The 19,027-nt window shown below is 40.1% G+C and overlaps 1 protein-coding gene across 2 annotated transcripts in view; it reads right to left on the bottom strand.

Moving 5' to 3' along the window:
- Positions 1–19,027, bottom strand: part of zfyve26 (zinc finger, FYVE domain containing 26) — a 124,528-nt gene that overhangs the window by 15,246 nt on the left and 90,255 nt on the right. The window contains exons 29-38 of one of the 2 annotated variants that reach the window (XM_073040154.1): positions 14,405–14,541; positions 13,369–13,397; positions 13,150–13,286; positions 10,807–11,027; positions 8,303–8,450; positions 6,939–7,148; positions 5,205–5,423; positions 4,263–4,460; positions 3,970–4,175; positions 33–171 (exon numbers count right to left, since the gene is read on the bottom strand). In XM_073040154.1, coding sequence (XP_072896255.1) covers positions 33–171; positions 3,970–4,175; positions 4,263–4,460; positions 5,205–5,423; positions 6,939–7,148; positions 8,303–8,450; positions 10,807–11,027; positions 13,150–13,286; positions 13,369–13,397; positions 14,405–14,541 — 1,644 coding nt within the window. Of the gene's footprint in view, positions 1–32; positions 172–3,969; positions 4,176–4,262; positions 4,461–5,204; positions 5,424–6,938; positions 7,149–8,302; positions 8,451–10,806; positions 11,028–13,149; positions 13,290–13,368; positions 13,398–14,404; positions 14,542–19,027 lie in introns of both variants that reach the window. The other variant, XM_073040153.1, reaches the window with a different exon arrangement.

Below are 19,027 nucleotides of genomic sequence, written 5' to 3' on the forward strand. Positions count from 1 at the left end.
ATACATGTTGAAAATTACATTACAGGACACACCTTGCATGCAACGTCTATCTTCATTTTGTTATTGCCAAAGAGATTGGCAGGAGGTCCACTGATCCTTGAACTCCCTGAGATCTCACATCGATGTAAAAACTTTGTTACTTCAATCTGTAGTTCAATTGTATTAATGTACCTGATAATAAATATGCAAACAGATTTTTCACATAATCAATTGAAATGACAAAACCAACTTCTGAGTTATCATTGGTACATTTCTGTTAATGTACCTTCCATGTGGTCCATAGAGCTTTGTATGACTCTTACAGCAGTGCATCAAAACAGCCAAACTACTGAACTTCATGCTTAAACAAGATGGAAATAGTTCTTTTTAAATCAAAGCCCCATTTAAAAATATTCAACAAAATAGTGAGGAAGCAAGCATGCAAAAAAAACCCTAAATGACTCCTTTGGTGATGTACTCTCACACACGTTAGCTGTAGGGAACGATCAGTTTCCTTTAATTGTGGTTCTCAGGTGAGTCTCTGACAGACATGCTGAAAAGCAATCATTATTGCAATGCTTGCAATCCCATACAATTAGATGGGGAATTCAACAATTATAAGTAACTGAAACAAATGTTCCCTTTTCCTCAGCTGTTAACTTTTGGTAACGTGTTAATCTGTAAACTTCTGTAAAGTTGTGGAAGTCAGAAATTTTTTCTGTACTTCTCAATGCAAAGCAGCCAGCGTAATCAAAGACCCCACTCACCCTGGACATTCTCTCTTCTCCCCCTTTCTATTAGGGAGAAGGTACGAAAGCATGTAAATAAGAGGAGGTATCAGCGACAACTTGCTGATACCTCCTCTTATTTACCCCTTGATCATGACCCCACTAAGGAGCACCAGGCCACTGTCTCCTATACCATCACCAACCTTGTCAACTCTGGGGATCTCCCATCCACTGCCACCAACCTCATAGTTCCCACACCCTGCACTTCCCGTTTCTACCTCCTACCCAAGATTTACAAACCTGCTTGTCCAGGTAGACCCATTGTCTCAGCTTGCTCCTGCCCGACCGAACTCATTTCTGCATACCTCGACACTGTTTTATCCCCCCTTATTCAATCTCTTCCCACCTATGATCATAACACTTCTCACGCTCTGAATTTTTTCAATGATTTTAAGTTCCCTGCCCCCCCCCCCGCCTTATTTTCACCATGGATGTCCAGTCCCTATATACCTCCATCCCCACCAGGAAGGTCTCAAAGCTCTCCGTTTCTTTTTGGATTCCAGACCTAACCAGTTCCCCTCTACCACCACTCTCCCCCATCTAGTGGAATTAGTCCTTAATCTTAATAATTTCTCCTTTGGCTCCTCCCACTTCCTCCAAACTGAAGGTATAGCCATGGGCACCCGTATGGGTCCCAGTTATGCCTGCCTTTTTGTTGGCTTTGTGCAACAGTCCATGTTGCAAGCCTATACTGTATCCGTCCCCCTCCTTACCTTCGCTATATCGACGACTGCATTGGCGCTGCCTCCTGCAAGCATGCTGAGCTCATTGACTTCATTAACTTTGCCTCCAATGTTCACCCTGTACTCAACTTTACCTGGTCCATTTCCAACACCTTCCTCCCCTTTCTTGATCTTTCTGTCTCTATCTCTGGAGACAGCTTATCTACTGATGTCTAATATAAACCCACAGACTCTCACAGCTACCTGGACTATTCCTCTTCCCACCCTGACTCTTGCAAAAATGCCTTCCCCTTCTTGCAATTCCACTGTCTCCGCCACATCTGCTCTCAGGATGAGGCTTTTCATTCCAGGATGGAGGAAATGTCTTCCTTTTTTAAAGAAAGGGACTTCCTTTCCTCCACCATCAACTCTGCTCTCAAACGCATCTCTCCCATTTCACACATATCTGCTCTCATCCCATCCTCCTGCCAGCCAACTAAGGATAGGTTCCCCTTGTCCTCACCTACCACCCCATCAGCCTCTGGGTCCAACATATAATTCTCTGTAACTTCTGCCACCTCCAACGGGATCCCACTACCAAGAACATCATTCCCTTCCCCCCCTTTCTGCTTTCCGCAGGGATTGCTCCCTATGCAACTCCCTTGTCCATTCGTCCCCCACCCCATCCCTTCCCACCGATGTCCCTCCTGGCACTTACCCTTGTAAGCGGAACAAGTGCTATACCTGCCCTTACACTTCCTCCCTCACCACCATTCAGGGCCCCAGACAGTCCTTCCAGGTGAGGCGACACTTCAGCTGTGAGTTGGCTGGTGTGGTATACTGCATCCGGTGCTCCCGGTGTGGCCTTTTATATATTGGTGAGACCCGACGCAGACTGGGAAACCGTTTCGCTGAACACCTACGCTCTGTCCGCCAGAGAAAGCAGGATCTCCCAGTGGCCACACATTTTAATTTCACGTCCCATTCCCATTCTGATATGTCTATGCATGGCCTCCTCTATTGTTAAGGTGAAGCCACACTCAGGTTGGAGGAACAACACCTTAGATTCCGTCTGGGTAGCCTCCAACCTGATGGCATGAACATTGACTTCTCTAACTTCCATTATTGCCCCTCCTCCCCTTCTTACCCCATCCCTTATCTGTCTGTCTATTTATTTATTTATTTTCCCCTCCCTTTTCTCTCTTTTCACTCTCTGTCCCTCTCACAATCACTCCTTGCCTGCTCTCCATCTCCCTCTGGTGCTCCCCTCCCCCTTTCTTTCTCCCTAGGCCTCCCATCCCATGATCCTCTCCTTTCTCCAGCTGTGTATCCCTTTTGCCAATCAACTTTCCAGCTCTTAGCTTCATCCCTCCCCTTCCTATCACTTCGGATTTCCCCCTCCCCCTTTTAAATCTCTTACTATCTCTTCTTTCAGTTAGTCCTGACGAAGGGTCTCAGCCCGAAATGTCGACTGCACTTCTTCTTATAGATGCTGCCTGGCCTGCTGTGTTCCACCAGCATTTTGTGTGTGTTGTTTGAATTTCCAGCATCTGCACATTTCCTTGTGAAAGCATGTTTCACCAGGCTCAAGGTCAGTTTCTACCCTACTCTTATAAGACTATTAAATAATTCCCTGATACAATAAATCAGACTCTTGACCTCACAATCATCTCATTATGATCTTTCATCTTTTTGTTTGCCTGCACTGTATTTTGCTACATTATTCTGTATTGTTTCATCTTGTTCTACCTCAATGCACTGTGTAATAATCTGAACTGTAGGAACAGTATTCAGGCAACACACACAAAATGCTCGAGGAACTCAGCAGGCCAAGCAGCATCTATGGAAATAGCATCTTTTTCTCATAGATGCTGCCTGGACTGTTGTGTTTCTCCAGCATTTGTGTGTGTTGCTCAGATTTCCAGCTTCTGCAGATTTTCTCTTGCTTGTAAACAGTATTCAGGACAAGCTTTTCAACGTATCTTGGTATATTGTGACAATAATAAACCAATTCCAATTCTTTTCTTCCCACCTTCCAAAAAAATTAACGGTACACACATCTGCTCTTTCACCCCGCTCTCAGAATGTCACTGCTGGAATAAAACCATGTTATAATCTAGACAGAAAATATGATGGACTAAATCGCCTCCACTATCTACTTCAAATTTTCTGTCCTATTGGACTAGAAAGAGAATGAGGGATGGACAAGAATTAATTATGGCAAAGTCCATCTCTTCTTAACCAAAACCACAATTGTCAGTATGTTTTCACTGCCGCAATTAGAAAGTTTCTAAAATCTCCAAGCAAAATGGAAAACATTAATATAATACTTAAACATGTAAAATTCTTATTTAATATATATACACCTCTGAGAAGCTAATCTCTACTCCATTGGTAAGAGCCCACAATCAACATATTAGCACAATTTTTAAAATCACATAAATTACTAAACAATGCCTACTTTGTTTTTATCTACATATGGAAAATATTTCAATATTTTATTACCATACTATTAAAGCTGACAGATCTAATCCAATTACCTTGAGACGTCTGCTGCAGACATTTTCTTGCGCAAAGTGCTGGTATTTCTTTTTCTGGATGAACTACGACTGGATAATTCCTGCAAGTATGTTTTCAGGTGGCCTTTGGCTTCTACCAACCACCCTTGTTCAGCTCCCAAGGCGCTATATGATTCCGCTTTGTGACTGAAAAACCTGATGCAAGTCATAGCTGCTCGCATATGATCCTGAAATGTAGATATTGCAAAATATCAATCTACCTATCTGGTCCACTTGAAAAGAGTTTATACAACCAAGTCAAAAAATGCAACTACCTTCATGAAGCACTGCAGATCATACAGGATGTTGAAGAAGCCCTGTTTCTGCAGATGCTTACAGGATGCAAAGAGGTGGCGACTCCATGTCTCCAGGCTTGGATCCAGCTCCTCCATTAAATTTTCCAAATCATGCAGTTTTCCAGTTTTATAACTTGGGATGAAAATCCCTCGGATGAACACTTCTTCAGGACAAACCTAAAAGTGGGAAATAGAAACTGTTTAAAACTGAAATTCTGCACCTTGATCAAAACAGCAAGTTCCACATGCAAAGTTCTAAATAAAAATACAGCAGGCCTTTAAGTAATGGAAATGGCAATTTAGTTCTGTAGCACCAAACTACTAATCTCCTTTTGATTTCATTAAATAAATGTAAAAATATTCAATTTTAAATTCATTTTTCTAACTTTAGTTTAATCCTGACAAATAGTAAGTGGCCTTCAGATTTGTGTTGGCAGCAATACAAAGAAGCATCTTCTCACCCTTGTTCAGTTAACCAGTATAACCCACAGGGTTCCACATTCAAGCCACGTTAGGTTTCCGCTGATTCGCCCATTGTATTAATTTGAACACATCAAGTGTCTGTGGTCTCTAGCTTTGAACTAGCTTCCAAGTAGATTATGTACTTTAGTTAATATCATAAACTATGAGTTTGGGAATAATTGAGTTCAGAAGTTGGCCTGCCAAAATTTACCAAAGAATTCATGTAAAATAAAACACTCTACATTTCTTTCTAAATTCAATTCATTTCCCTTACTCAAAGGAATTCTCATATTCCCCAGCTACAACAGCAGGGAGGTAACCTGTATTCTTTGACTGCCAATTCCTGCATCTGAGTCTATTGCATTAATATTCATGAAGTATTCATCCTTCTGTGTCACAGCAACATTAGACAAATTTATCACTGATGCGTTGTAAAAGAGAGCAAGTACAGTGCCTTACTTTATTCAGCAGATGCTCCAGTGCTTCTCTTGTGCAGTTGTGTCTCATATAAAAACTAATAATGGCCAGGTTGGAGCCATAACTTTGCAAGTAGAACAGGCATTCGTCGTAAAAGGCGTGCTGCTTGACCTTTCCGTCTCCTTTAATTTCAGGGGCTGCACCATTGGCCTTCAGCATAGTCTCCAGCTCTCTCAATGAAGCAAGGATGTCATCACCCTGCTGTTTATGGAAAAATAAACATAATCAAGCACACTTTATTAAATGATGTTAGGGTAATTTGCTGTAAATTGAGAAAGCACAAAACATCAAAAAAAATTCAAACACATTACTGACTCAGGAAATAAAGATTTGCAATTTTTCACAAGTTAAAACAATTGCTGTGCTCCTAAACTGAATGACTCCACTAAATATGTGATGTCTAAGGCCAAAGACACCAACAGTGACTATTTTTTTTTAATTCAGTTTTTAGATATTACAGGAAAATAACAAATTGACAATGGGATGTCAATAAACGAAAGCAGATTCTAAGAATTTCAGAATACATTCTCTGATAATAAATGGAATCATTTGAAAGTTATTTAGGTATTTAATATTATTAGGTTAATGGGCAGCCAAGACATGTTGCAAATTTTTGCTAAACCCATCATAAAATTACTCTAGGTTTATTCTAATCAGATGACTATATTTTAATCTGGGGTTAAAAAAGTAATTGTGTCCCATTGCACTGGTTTATAGAATGAAAGAATCCTGAGTTTCAGTTAAGCCTTTAATCGTAACTTCAGCCAACAGGTGTCGTCTGAAAGCAACATGTTACATGATAGCTGCCTATCATCAGTTTTCACTAACATTCAGGAGAACCTCAATACGAGCGTCTATAATGATCAAGTGCATTCTTATTCACTGAGAGCTCCTCTGTATTAAAATTTCATTCAGACTTTCCTGATGAGGGTGTATCTCTTTCAGAGGGGGTTAATGTACAAGGCATGTTGTAAAAATGCATCAAAGCTCCATCCACTCAGCTGTTCCAAGACAGAGTTCAGACATCTAACCTTAATGTTCATAATGTGCCCTATATAATCCAACTCTAATAGGATCCCTGACATGCTTTAAATAGGCTTGTGATTCTTGCCCCCTTTACTAATTTTGTTTTTAGTTTTTAAATCACTTAACTATGCTTTTAAGCATATTTACTGTTTGATTTATTTACAAGTAATTTTTTAGTTTTTAATTATTTAAAGCCTTTCAAACTGACTTTTCTGTTCATCAGAGATAATTAAAAGTAGTTCAATAATGCAGAGAGCTGTCAGGGTGGTCTGGAAGCAAGGCCTTGGAATCTTCACTTCATCACCACTCTGTGGACTGTTCTCTGGCAAAGCAGTTACAGCAATGAAGTCTGGTGATCAATTCCAATCTCTGTCCCATAAGAGGCTAGTAAGGCTGAAGATGTTGCACAGGAGAGGGGGCAAAGGTGTATGCAAGGTACGAGGCCAGATAGGGCTTCAACCTACTTGTTTCTACTTCCATGGATGCTACCTGACCTGCTCAATATTGCCAGCATTTTCAGAGAGTTTTTAAAAATTCAGATACACAGAATTTAGCTTTTGTTATACCAAAGATCCGGAAGTACTGAGCATTTATGAAAGCCAAATGAGTTGTTAGAGTGACAAAACTTGTACCACCAGAGTTAGTTTTTTTAAATTCCTACTGGAATTACTTTATCTTTAAACTCATTACCGTAGACAAAGCAGGTTTTACAGAAGTCTCCAGGTGTTGGACTATTTCTTGCAAGAGTGAAGAGCCAAGATTTAGCTGATTTCGATCGAAAGGTGGATTTAAGCAGCGAGAAAATTTCTCTCGAGCTCCAGATAGGTTCCCTACTTTGAGGCAGGCTAATCCCCAAGCATGCCAGACCCCAGCTGGATCCAAGCCACTCTTGGTTGAAACCTGGAAAATAAAAGCCATTGACATCAATTCACCTTGTGACCCGATACAAACTGAGCAACAGAAGTAATCAAATAATGTATAGAAAATTAAAATGCTTAAAATAATACACTCAATGCCTAAAACAGCTCTCCAGATATTACTGTGGAAATTCATCTCAAAAAGGAAATAGAGCACGTTATTTGTAATATCAGGAGATCTTATAAATAGAAGATTTAAGAACTTGGTTTACTTATTAACCATAAGGGCCATTAACCCATTGGATCTACAAGAACATCAGCAGAGTAATCCCATCAAACCAATTTCCCTCATCTACTTCCCCCTGTAGCCCTTCAATGTATCTCCTCCTACATGCACATTAATTTCCACTGTGACTCTTTATTGTGTCACTTAGCTAAACTAAATGGTAACTGACAGTTGTCAATTAACCTACTAGCACATCTTTAGAATGTGGGAGGAATCCAGAACATTTGGAGAAAACCAAAACATGCTCACACAGGGAGTACACGCAAACTCTTTCAAAGGTCAGAATCAAACTTGCATCCTCGGAGCTGTGAGACAGAAGCACAAACTGCTCTGCCACCAAAACACTCCTTCAAGTTCAGGCTGCATTGACAAGATCAAAATAAATAAACTAAGTTCACCATTAACACAGTGATTTAGTTGACAGCTTGTTCCATTTCAAATTAGAACTCTGCTGACATAAACCCCAAAGCAGCTCTAATATTTGATCAACATCATTCCAACGAATACCAGTCAAATTATACTAAATAGCTACATTTCCAAATTCTCACTGCTCATTCTTGATTGGTCAGAGAGGTTAACGATTATGGGGAGAAGACAGGAGAAACAGGGAGAGAACAGTAGATAAAAATCAAACAGGATTGTAAAGTGGAGCAGGCTTAATGAGTTGAATAACCTAGCTCTGCTCCTTAAGACTTCTATATTTGCATACTGGCCTCCATCATTCTTTACATAATAATGAGCACTACAATTCTAACGTCATTGACCAGATGTGAAGCTTTAAAATAATATCAAAAGAATCTCGTCATCCAGAGCCAATTCCCCGGTATTTCAATATTACCACACCATTACTGTTATGCCAGACACTAAACCCATCCCTGATTGCACGAATCTAAATAAAAATACTCACTCACCTCAACAGCTAGTGCATAGTATTCAGTTTCTAAAAGCTTATTTCTCAATCTTGTAATGGCTGCTGGTTTAAGGATTTGTTCAAGGGAAGGCACATCCTGGTAGTTGGCAGCAACTAAAATCTTCATTACATCCACCTTGCTGATGTAACTGTATGAAGTGACAGAAACCATGAAACAGAGCTTGAAAAAGAAATTCTATAAGAAATACAATAGAGGTCTTGTTTAATTTAAATTTCTCTGAGGTAACTTATATCCACAGATACCCTCCACACTCATGCAGGTACAGTGGCAGTCAGGCAAGAACTTCAAGGTCACCAAATGGGAGACTAAGCTGACTACAATTAGGTGAGGTTTCCCAGCAGAGCACAATAGTCTTAGCTCTTCGGTTGACAGAATGGTAAGCTACCTCAATATGATACCACACAATAATCAAAGAGAACATGGCTTGGAAAAAATGTGCATTTACATTACATTGTTTACAATTAATGAACTACTGATGATGTAAAGAAATACTAATGACACTAGAAATAATTGAAAGTAAAATATTTTGAGACATCTGAAAATACAGTAACATACCATGACATTGTATAAGGTCTTCCTTTTAGCTACATTTTGTTCAGTTATCATTGAATGGAATATATCCATTTAGCTGACAGATATTCAATCGTATTAAATTTAGACTTTAAGAAGGTTTAATTATATCTGTTATCAATTACTATGTTTTACAGAGACTAACGCTTCCTTAGCTGTTCACCATTAATAATTAGGATGAAAGAATCAAGTGTAATATTCAAGTTTGCTAACAATACAAATAGACAGGGTCTGATTAGGAACAGTCAACGTGGATTTGTGCGTGGAAGGTCATGTTTGACAAATCTTATTGAATTTTTTTAAGAGGTTACTAGGAAAGTTGACGAGGGTAAAACAGTGGATGTTGTCTATATGGACTTCAGTAAGGCCTTTCACAGGGTTCCAAACGGAAGGTTAGTTAGGAAGGTTCAATCGTTAGGTATTAATATTGATGTAGTAAAATGGATTCAACAGTGGCTAGATGGGAGATGCCAGAGAGTAGTGGTGGATAACTGTTTGTCAGGTTGGAGGCCGGTGACTAGTGGTGTGCCTCAGAGATCTGTACTGGGTCCAATGTTGTTTGACATATACATTAATGATCTGGATGATGGGGTGGTAAATTGGATTAGTAAGTATGCAGATGATACTAAGGTAGGTGGCGTTGTGAATAATGAAGTAGATTTTCAAAGCTTGCAGAGAGATTTAGGCCAGTTAGAAGAGCGGGCTGAACGATGGCAGATGGAGTTTAATGCTGATAAGTATGAGGTGCTACATTTTGGTAGGAATAATCCAAATAGGACATACATGGTAAATGGTAGGGCATTGAAGAATGCAGTAGAACAGAGTGATCTAGGAATAATGGTGCATAGTTCCCTGAAGGTGGAATCTCATGTGGATAGATAGATAGATAGATAGATAGATACTTTATTCATCCCCATGGGGAAATTCAACTTTTTTTCCAATGTCCCATACACTTGTTGTAGCAAAACTAATTACATACAATACTTAACTCAGTAAAAAATATGATATGCATCTAAATCACTATCTCAAAAAGTATTAACAATAGCTTTTAAAAAGTTCTTAAGTCCAAGCTTTTGGTATGTTGGCCTTTATAAATCAGTGTATTGAGTATAGGAATTGGTATGTAATGTTAAAATTGTACACGGCATTGGTAAGGCCGAATTTGCAGTACTGTGTACAGTCTGGTCACCGAATTATAGGAAAGATGTCAACAAAATAGAGAGAGTACAGAGGAGATTTACTAGAATGTTACCTGGGTTTCAGCACCTAAGTTACAGGGAAAGGTTGAACAAGTTAGGTCTTTATTCTTTGAAGCGTAGAAGGTTGAGGGGGGACTTAATAGAGGTACTTAAAATTATGAGGGGGATAGATAGAGTGGACGTGGATAGGCTTTTTCCATTGAGAGTAGGGGAGATTCAAACAAGAGGACATGAGTTTAGAGTTGGGGGCAAAAGTTTAAGGGTAACTCGAGGGGGAATTTCTTTACTCAGAGAGTGGTAAGCTGTGTGGAACAAGCTTCCAGTAGAAGTGGTAAAGGCAGATTCGGTATTGTCATTTAAAGTAAAATTGGATAGGTATATGGATAGGAAAGGAATGGAGGGTTATGGGCTGAGTGTGGGTCAGTGGGACTAGGTGAGAGTAAGCATTCGGCACGGACTAGAAGGGCCGAGATGGCCTGTTTCCGTGCTGTAATTGTTATATGGTTAAGTATTAAGACCAAATAATATTGTGAATGCACTATTTCTTGTAGACACGTTTTATGAAAAACTGCTTATTTTTAAGTAAAAAATGTTGCTACACGAGAACATAAATCACTGACATCAGAGATAAAAGGTCATTATTTTTCTCCGAGGCAAAATTCTTTTAAGAGGAAAACCGATCTCCAGTACCAGAATAATGAGAATATGCCTCACCTGTCACAAAGTGCTAGGTCCTGGCTCCTTCCTGCTTTAACAAACATCATTTTAGCACTGAAGAGGAGCTGCTTCATGATGTCCATTAAGAGGCAAGCATCCACTTCTGGGTTTGTTAATGCTTGTGATAGTTTGCTGCAATGGTCTATCAGTTGATGGCCACACAACATGCTATTGCTGTGTAAATTCAGTATAGCAATACACAGAGACGCACTGGGAGCCTGTAAAACATACACCACTTTTTTACAATTCCATCGTTTTCATTCTATACATTTCCTCCTGGTCTTCACCACTTAAATTTCCTACGTCTTTTTAACAGCAACAAGGCAACAGGTAGTGAAATTATTTCAGAATCTGCTTCTCTTCTGTTTTCTGTGCCTCCCTTCACTGTGAAGAAATTGCTGAAGGCCATGACACAAGACAGAGCCTAAGCTACAAGCAAGGATTTTTCAAGGAAGATCACAACAGTAATTAGGAGCAGAAGCCAAGAACCACACTGTATCTTGAGGATAATTGCACTGTGTTAACTGCAACCCCTGTTGAGGTACCTACTGTATCTGCAAAGACTAGCAATTATTTTTGGAACTACAGACATGGATGGATTTAATGTTACTTAATCCATTGGCATTATTTTAAGGAGCCCTTGTATGGCTTTTATCTTACAACATATGGAAATTCACAGAGAGCTTAATTGGTTTTTCTCTCAGAAAAAGAATCCATATGATTTATGTTCCAACTTGGTGATAACACTTTAATTCTTGACTCAGATGGTTTTAGATAGAAACCAGATTCCAAGAACTGGGCACATGATTTAGGCTGGCATTTCAATGCAGCACCAAACATTTTACAGTGTTGGAGGTGAAGCTGAAATAAAACAAACATCAGGAGTACTGGTTATCTGAAATAAACACAGAAAATGCAGGAATTGCTCAATAGGTCAGGTAGAATCTGTGAAGAGAGAAACAGAACTAATGATGTACTCAAAACATCTGTTTCCATACTTGTAAATATGACCCAAAGGCACCACAAAAAAAAGGCAGCAATGCATTCACTTAATGAGCTAGCAAGAAATAGATATGCAAACAGTACCAGCTTCTACAAGTATACTTACAGTGTTGGGCCCCTACAGGAATTAACTGGTTAATTAATATTAGGAACTATAACAACAGTAGAGATTTCCACAACGGAGGAAGAAGCTCCCTTGAAAAAGTCTCTTGGTAAACAGGAATGAAAGTTGAAGAATTCTATTTCATGTGAAATATCAAAATTGCTTAGTTGGGTACAATTCAGAAGAAACAATTTTTTTTAATTACAAGATTTGAGATTCATGCCACTCTCTTCTTTTCAGAGGCACGTTGTGAAAGGAGCTCACTAACAATCCTTTTTGTAGCCACACTCCAGAAGTTGAGAACTAAGAATCTCGAGAGAAGAAATAGGGATAACATGGCTGGATGAGAAACAAACGTCACATCCATGGTCATGCAAGTCCATTCTGGGACTTCTGGCTGCACTAATGACTGCCATACCAGAAGGAACTAACAGAGACAGCTAGAGGAAGCCTTTAACAATCTTAAGCTATAATGTATCACTTGTACAGCTGAGACTGAGAAAAGATCAACACCAGTTACCTGACTCCCTAGGAAAAATGATAGCATGCATTTTTGTGAATGTCCACTACAAGTACATTGTGTCACGCCAAACCGTTGACCACAATAAATGAAGTGCATTACAAAACAAATATCTGTTTACACAGTCTGCAAGAAGTTTTTGAGAAAGGTGTGTTATTTTGTTTACTCTGAAGCCGCCTACAGCTTTTTATGGCTGCAACTCTATCTAGAGCAATAATCTAACTTGTGATGCACGATTCTAACTTATCATGCAAAAAGAAGGCGGAGTTAATGGTACCTAACGGCGAATCCTTTGCTTGCAGCTTCGGAAACAGCTCTATTTCCATCTTTAATATCTCTATTTTTCCCTTCCAGGGTTCTTTTGAAGACCCTGACTTGGCGTTACACGCTGACCATGGTTCTTTGCAGGAGTGGGACCCGCTCTCAGGGTTTAATGGATGGCCATCGTTCGGACGCCAGGGGCTCGGCCTAAGAGCTCCACTCACCTTCGGAGGACCGAGATTCCGTGGGAGGGAGGGAGGGGAGTTGGGGGGGATTTTGGGGTTCTAACATTTAACTGTCGTTCATTCTTTAGGGGCACTCCTCTGTTTTCATGGATGGTTCTGAAGCATTTCAGAATGTGTATTGTATACATTTCTCTAACATTAAATGTACCTTTGAATAGAAAAATAGTCAAGGTACAAGAACAGAATGCCATCAGGTTTCCTTTGCTCACCTGCTCATAGGAAAACTCACTGCGCTCATTTTCATTTTCGTCCTCGTTCAGAGTCAGATTCCAGTGTGTTTCTGTCACCTTTGGCATCTGTACAGCTATAGGAAGTTCTGAGCCAGATTCAGCACAACTTGTGGCACCTGCTACATAGAGTTGTACACATCGTCATTTAAAAAGGAAAACAAACAAGAATATTTTCACACATGTTCTAAAGTAGCTCACCTTCTCCTTCATCCAGTCGCTCAATTCCTCTACAGAAAATAAAACCAGACACAAAGAAAACAAATTAATGCACAGAACTGAACTTAATACCTGAAATTCAAACCTCATGAAGCAAGTGACTGGCAAGACATGATGATGACATGTTAACACATTCAATAAATAATTGCAATTTTCACATATAGGGCCTAGTTTGCTTAAAAGGACACACTTACTTCTAAAGCACACAAACGTATAATTAACCTCTAAAAATCACATTAAGTGTACAGGAGCAATATCCAAGAACTAACTCATCACATGTATTCAAATTGGAGATCTTCCAATAGTATGGCAACAAATGAAGAAAACTGATACATTACTGCAATGCGGCACTTACAAATCCTTGTCTTTATTAACTATAAATAAGCTAAATTCACAAAAACTATTAAAAAAGAAAATACTTATTTTTAACAAAAGACATGAGAGCCCCATACACAATTTCTACTTGTTGTAAATATTAGCTTTCCTCCATACCTGCTCCAAGAAGCACTGTGTCTTAATTGCAGTTGTTCTTTAGTGCTCCAGCAAATATATTGTTATAGGACACTATTTTTCAAGGAGAACAGTCTTCTGACCAGACAACCAAGAGCAAATGAAGCAAAATGCATGGTATCAGCCTGGAAGGGTTAATTCCAGAAACTTACACGACAAGCAACACTTGTTTTTCAATGGTCATCTCCACCAAAATACATACCTGGTATCTCGTTACATGTACAGCTAATATCACACCAACCTGAGTGAAACCACTCAATAAATGATTAAGAACACCACCATCAAAAATAAAATTTAATTTTGTAATTTTGGAAGTACTGCATTATCTTTGGAAATGCTAATTCACGAAAGCTGGTTTCGTGACATCTTTTAGCAAACTGATTTTCAGCAGATCCTAACAAAGCACATATGACAGCACACATGTAGGAGAAACACCATCACATCCCTGCCACAATATGCATTATTGTCGTCACATAGGAAATGAAGTCAACGGTGAGTTAATGCTTACCTTGTATGGTAATAATTGTAACACTGGTCGCAAACTCGCACTGGCTTCTCCCTGCAGCTCTTAATCTCCATTCTGTTTGTTGAACAAGACTGGCAAACGACACGACCACAGCGCCTGCAATGATGTCGTCGATTGAACTAGTCAAGAGACAGATCTTTATGTTAAAGTGGAATAATGCCACCTTATGATTTAGCACATCGATAAAAATCACATTGAAATTCACTACAGCTTACACAATTAATTATGAACGAGAAAATCTGCAGATGCTGGAAATCTGAGTGTAGCACAATTAATTATTTTGTATTGTTCTACAGCACTGCTCAAAATATATTAAAACATTTTTTAAAAAATTTTAAATACATTTTTTTAATGCATTTGCTGAAAATCTGAACTAGGCAGCAAATGCTGAAAACACTGAGTTGACCAGTTCGCATCTGATGAAGGTTCACGGGCGTGAAATTTTAACTGTCTTCCTTCAAAAGAATGACTTCACAAGCCTTCAGCATCTTCTACATTACAGACCTCATGATCCTTTCTGTAAGCAGCAATTACAAGTATTCGATCAGAGCATTTGCACACCAGTCAGTGCAACGGTTTTCTTTAGCTGGTTCAATTTCTAGCACCTGGCATCATAATCAGTATCATTGCCCATCTGGAGAAGTTATCACTTATGGTGTAGCACTGCAAAAAGTTCCAAGGCTTAGATCCACTACCAGTAAACTGCACTGACATATTTTCAAGTCAGGGCATTGTGTGATGGGGGTGGGGGGGGGGGGGGTCTGCATATGGCAGGACTCACACGCATGTGCTACGCTAGTTTCTCTTGGTAGCAGTGGTTGCAGACCTGGTGTTCTCCAGATGGACAATAAACATTTTAGTCTCTGTGCTCCTGAGGTGGAAGAAATAAAACATCTGGATGGTGGATGGGGTGCTAATCAAGTGGGCGGCCTTGTCTTCAATGTTATTGAGCTCTGGGTTATTGGAACTATATTCATCCATGCAAGTGGACAATATTCAATCCTGCTCCTGGCAGGATCTGGAATGTGGCCATCTCAAATGACTATATGGCTGGAGAAGGACTTGAAAACAAGGACAAGGATTTTAATCTGAGGTAATGTTTGACCTTGGGTGGCAGGGTGGAGATTTGTCTTTATCAATAGAGGCGCAAGGCGCTCCTTTCCTCCGATAGCCTACAGATCAGCTTTGGGCAAGATGTAACATCTGGTTAGCCCCCCCACCCCACCCCCGATCAGAGTCACGTGAATCTGTGAGAGCAGGTGGTGGACGGTCATATCAGCAACTGGTATATATTATAGGTCCTGGTTATCTGACAACTGATGCCAGGCAATCTCTGAACATTACTGATAATGGCTGGTGCCAGACATCTTGTAAAGACACTGTCCAGAAGTCGGCAACGGCAGTTCTGTTAAAAAAAATTGCCAAGAACAGTCATGGCCAAGACCATGATTACCCACATCATGTGATAAGGCACACAATGAACATGATAATGATGAATGTTTGATCAAAAAGCGAAGTACCCTGTTGGTACAGGAGTGAAATATGGATTTTGAAGGGTTCGTAGAATTTTGGACAAATAAAACAAAGGAGGTTGGCAGAAGCAATTCTGAAATGGTCAATTCTTGATGTAACAAAGAGAACTGCAGCAGCCAGTTAGCTGAGGAAGTGTGCCTGCTGAGTGACCCTGGAGGTAAAAATAGACATTCTGAGCCAAAGGCTAGAAATTTCATTGGCAATCATCTGTTGGTAAAATCTATTGAGTACAGTAGGCAAAAGATGCATTAAACACTGGCTCAGTACAGAAAATTCAGAGGTCACATGAAAAGGGAAATCTGGGTAAAGGTGAAAGAGGAGAATAGCCACCTTTAAGCAGGCAACAAGTCAAAGGATGGTTTGTGACGGGTAGTACTAATGAAGAGCTGAGAAGCTGATCCTGTGTGTCAGAGGAATTAAATGAGTATTTTGCATTTTACAATGGAAGGTCATTTGGCACACGATAATTGGAGAGTGGCTAAGATGCTGCCCGGGGACAAAATGATAAAGTAGAGATGCCAAGGAAAGCCATGTACACTTAAAAAAGGGATGAATTAACAGGTTCAGATGGAGTATATTCTAATTACTGAGGAGAGGAGAATAGCACAGATGCCAGCTACAGCTGCTGACATGTATTCTAACACTAAGGGACAGGATGTGGACAGAGCCATAACCAGCTCCACAGTGCAAACAGAAGACCCTAAACTGTGTCCCACAGTAATACAAAATCTTATTAAGTTCACAAAGAAAAATACAGAAACTAGCAGCATCTTTTCCTTAAATCTGACCACTGAACTGAAGGCGACAGTATCGGTCATTCAGAACAACAGAAACGGGTTCAATTGAACTGCACTGAAATGGGTGAAATCAGCCACCAAATCCACGTTAACCTTTTGCCCAAATTCAGTCTGTATCCATCTCTGCCTTGTCCATTCCTAAATACCTCTTAAACATAACATTATCTGATAGACCATCTCCTCTGCCAGCACATTCCAGCTATCAACCACTTCCTGCTTAACAAAATTTACCCCTCACATCCCCTTTATAACAACTTCTCACATTAAACCTATGCCCTCTTGTTTCTTACATCCCTAACACGGGAAGAAGATCCTAATACTAAAGCCTCTCATAACTGTACATACCTCAGAGTCCGTCATTCCTGGCAAAAACAAACCCAATTTATCCAGTTTCTCTCGGTGACCGAAGTACTCCAAATCAGGCAAAATCTTGGTGAATCTCCTCTGCACTCTCTCCCACAATCACATCCTTTCAGTAGTGCAATGACTAGAAATGCATAATCCACGATCGTGCCTGGGCCCCAGGAGGCCTAGAAATCCCCCTCTAACAAGAACATGAGAGTACCTTCCACTGCAACTTTGCAGCAGATCAACACTACCTTCTCAAGGACAACTCGTGACAGACGATAAATGCCACCGTTAACTTTAATCACCCATAAGGCATAAAAGCAATAAAAACAATGGTAGTGCAGTCTTGCAACTTCATTATAATATAGAACTAGTTAAAAACATGTTCCCTGAAGTTAAAGATTTCCCCTCTCAACAGACTCCATTTGTTAGGTACAGGAGTTGAACCCGGTGTGGTCTTCTGCTGTTGTAGCCCATCCACTTCAAGGTTTTGACATGTTGTGCATTCAGAGATGCTCTTCTGCACACCATGGTTATTAGAGTTACTGTCGCCTTCTATCAGCTTGAAACAGTCTGGCCATTCTCCTCTGACCTCTCTCATCAAAGGGCCTTTTGGTCCACAGAACTGCCACTCAATGGATATTTCTGGTTTTTCACACCATTCTCTGTAAACTCTAAAGACTGTTGTGAGTGAAAATCCCAAGAGATTAGTAGTTTCAAAGATGTTCAAACCACCGTCTGGTACCGACTATCATTCCATGATTAAAGTCATTTAGATCACCTTTCTTCTCCATTCTGTTGTTTAGTCTGAACAACTACTAAACCTCCTGGCTACGCCTGCATGCTTTTATGCATTGAGCTGCTGCCACATGATTGGTTGGCTAAATATCATAAATTCCAGTGTATAAGCCGAGAATTTAGCCCTAAATTTTGGTCCTAAAATTAGGGGGTCGGCTTATACAGAGGGTGCCAATTTTGGAAAGACCAATACATGGAAGACAGGTCCTGATGAAGGGTCTCAGTCCGAAACGTCGACAGTGCTTCTCCTTATAGATGCTGCCTGGCCTGCTGTGTTCCACCAGCATTTTGTGTGTGTTGCTTGAATTTCCAGCATCTGCAGATTTCCTCGTGTTAGGTCGTATTTATTGGCTGTTTTTGAGTCAAATTTGTTCCACTGTCGACGCATGAATTCTTTGAAGGATTTGTTTAAACTCACATCTAGTGGCTGGAGCATGGACGTCAAACCACCAGGGATGACTGCAATGTCCATATTTTCAGCTTTCAATGCTGCTTTTGTCTGACCTGACAAGTGTGCTTTGAACATGTCCCAGACAAGTAGCGACTTTTCCTTCCTGAAACCTTAGGGACGTCAACACTACACCTCTTTAACCCACTTCAAGCAACCTGCTTCGTCCATCCAGCAGTGTTCTTGAACGTAAACAACACTCCACGGGAATTTTCTGATCTTTGTTTTTTGTCTCAACACAAGATCACATCTATTCATAAATCGGCTGCACCAAATTCACGTAGCTTTGAAATTTTTGCCGACCTCACAGTGTTTTTCGTCCCATTTCAACACTTGAACTCGAATCATTTCTCTGGTAACAATGAACCCAGACGATCACTGGTGATTCACCCACTCTAAAACTTTTTCTTCCAGTTCTGGCCACTGGCATGTTTTTCTGCGGTTTGCACATTTCATCTTTGGCATTTCCCTCAGTGTGTCCTCTGCCTTTCTCCACTCTCTCACTTGTTTCTCGTTTAAACTAAACTTCTCTAAACTTCTTAGCAGCTGCAGAATTATTCGTTCCTTTAGCAAAATCAACAACCTTCAGCTTGAAACCAGCATCATATCGCATTTGTTTTAATCTTTTGTACATGATGGTCACAATCCCGCCACCCCATGTTATGTTTTAATGAGATTACG

This window comes from Hemitrygon akajei, chromosome 3 (assembly GCF_048418815.1).
Source record: "Hemitrygon akajei chromosome 3, sHemAka1.3, whole genome shotgun sequence".
Lineage (NCBI taxonomy): Eukaryota > Metazoa > Chordata > Chondrichthyes > Myliobatiformes > Dasyatidae > Hemitrygon > Hemitrygon akajei.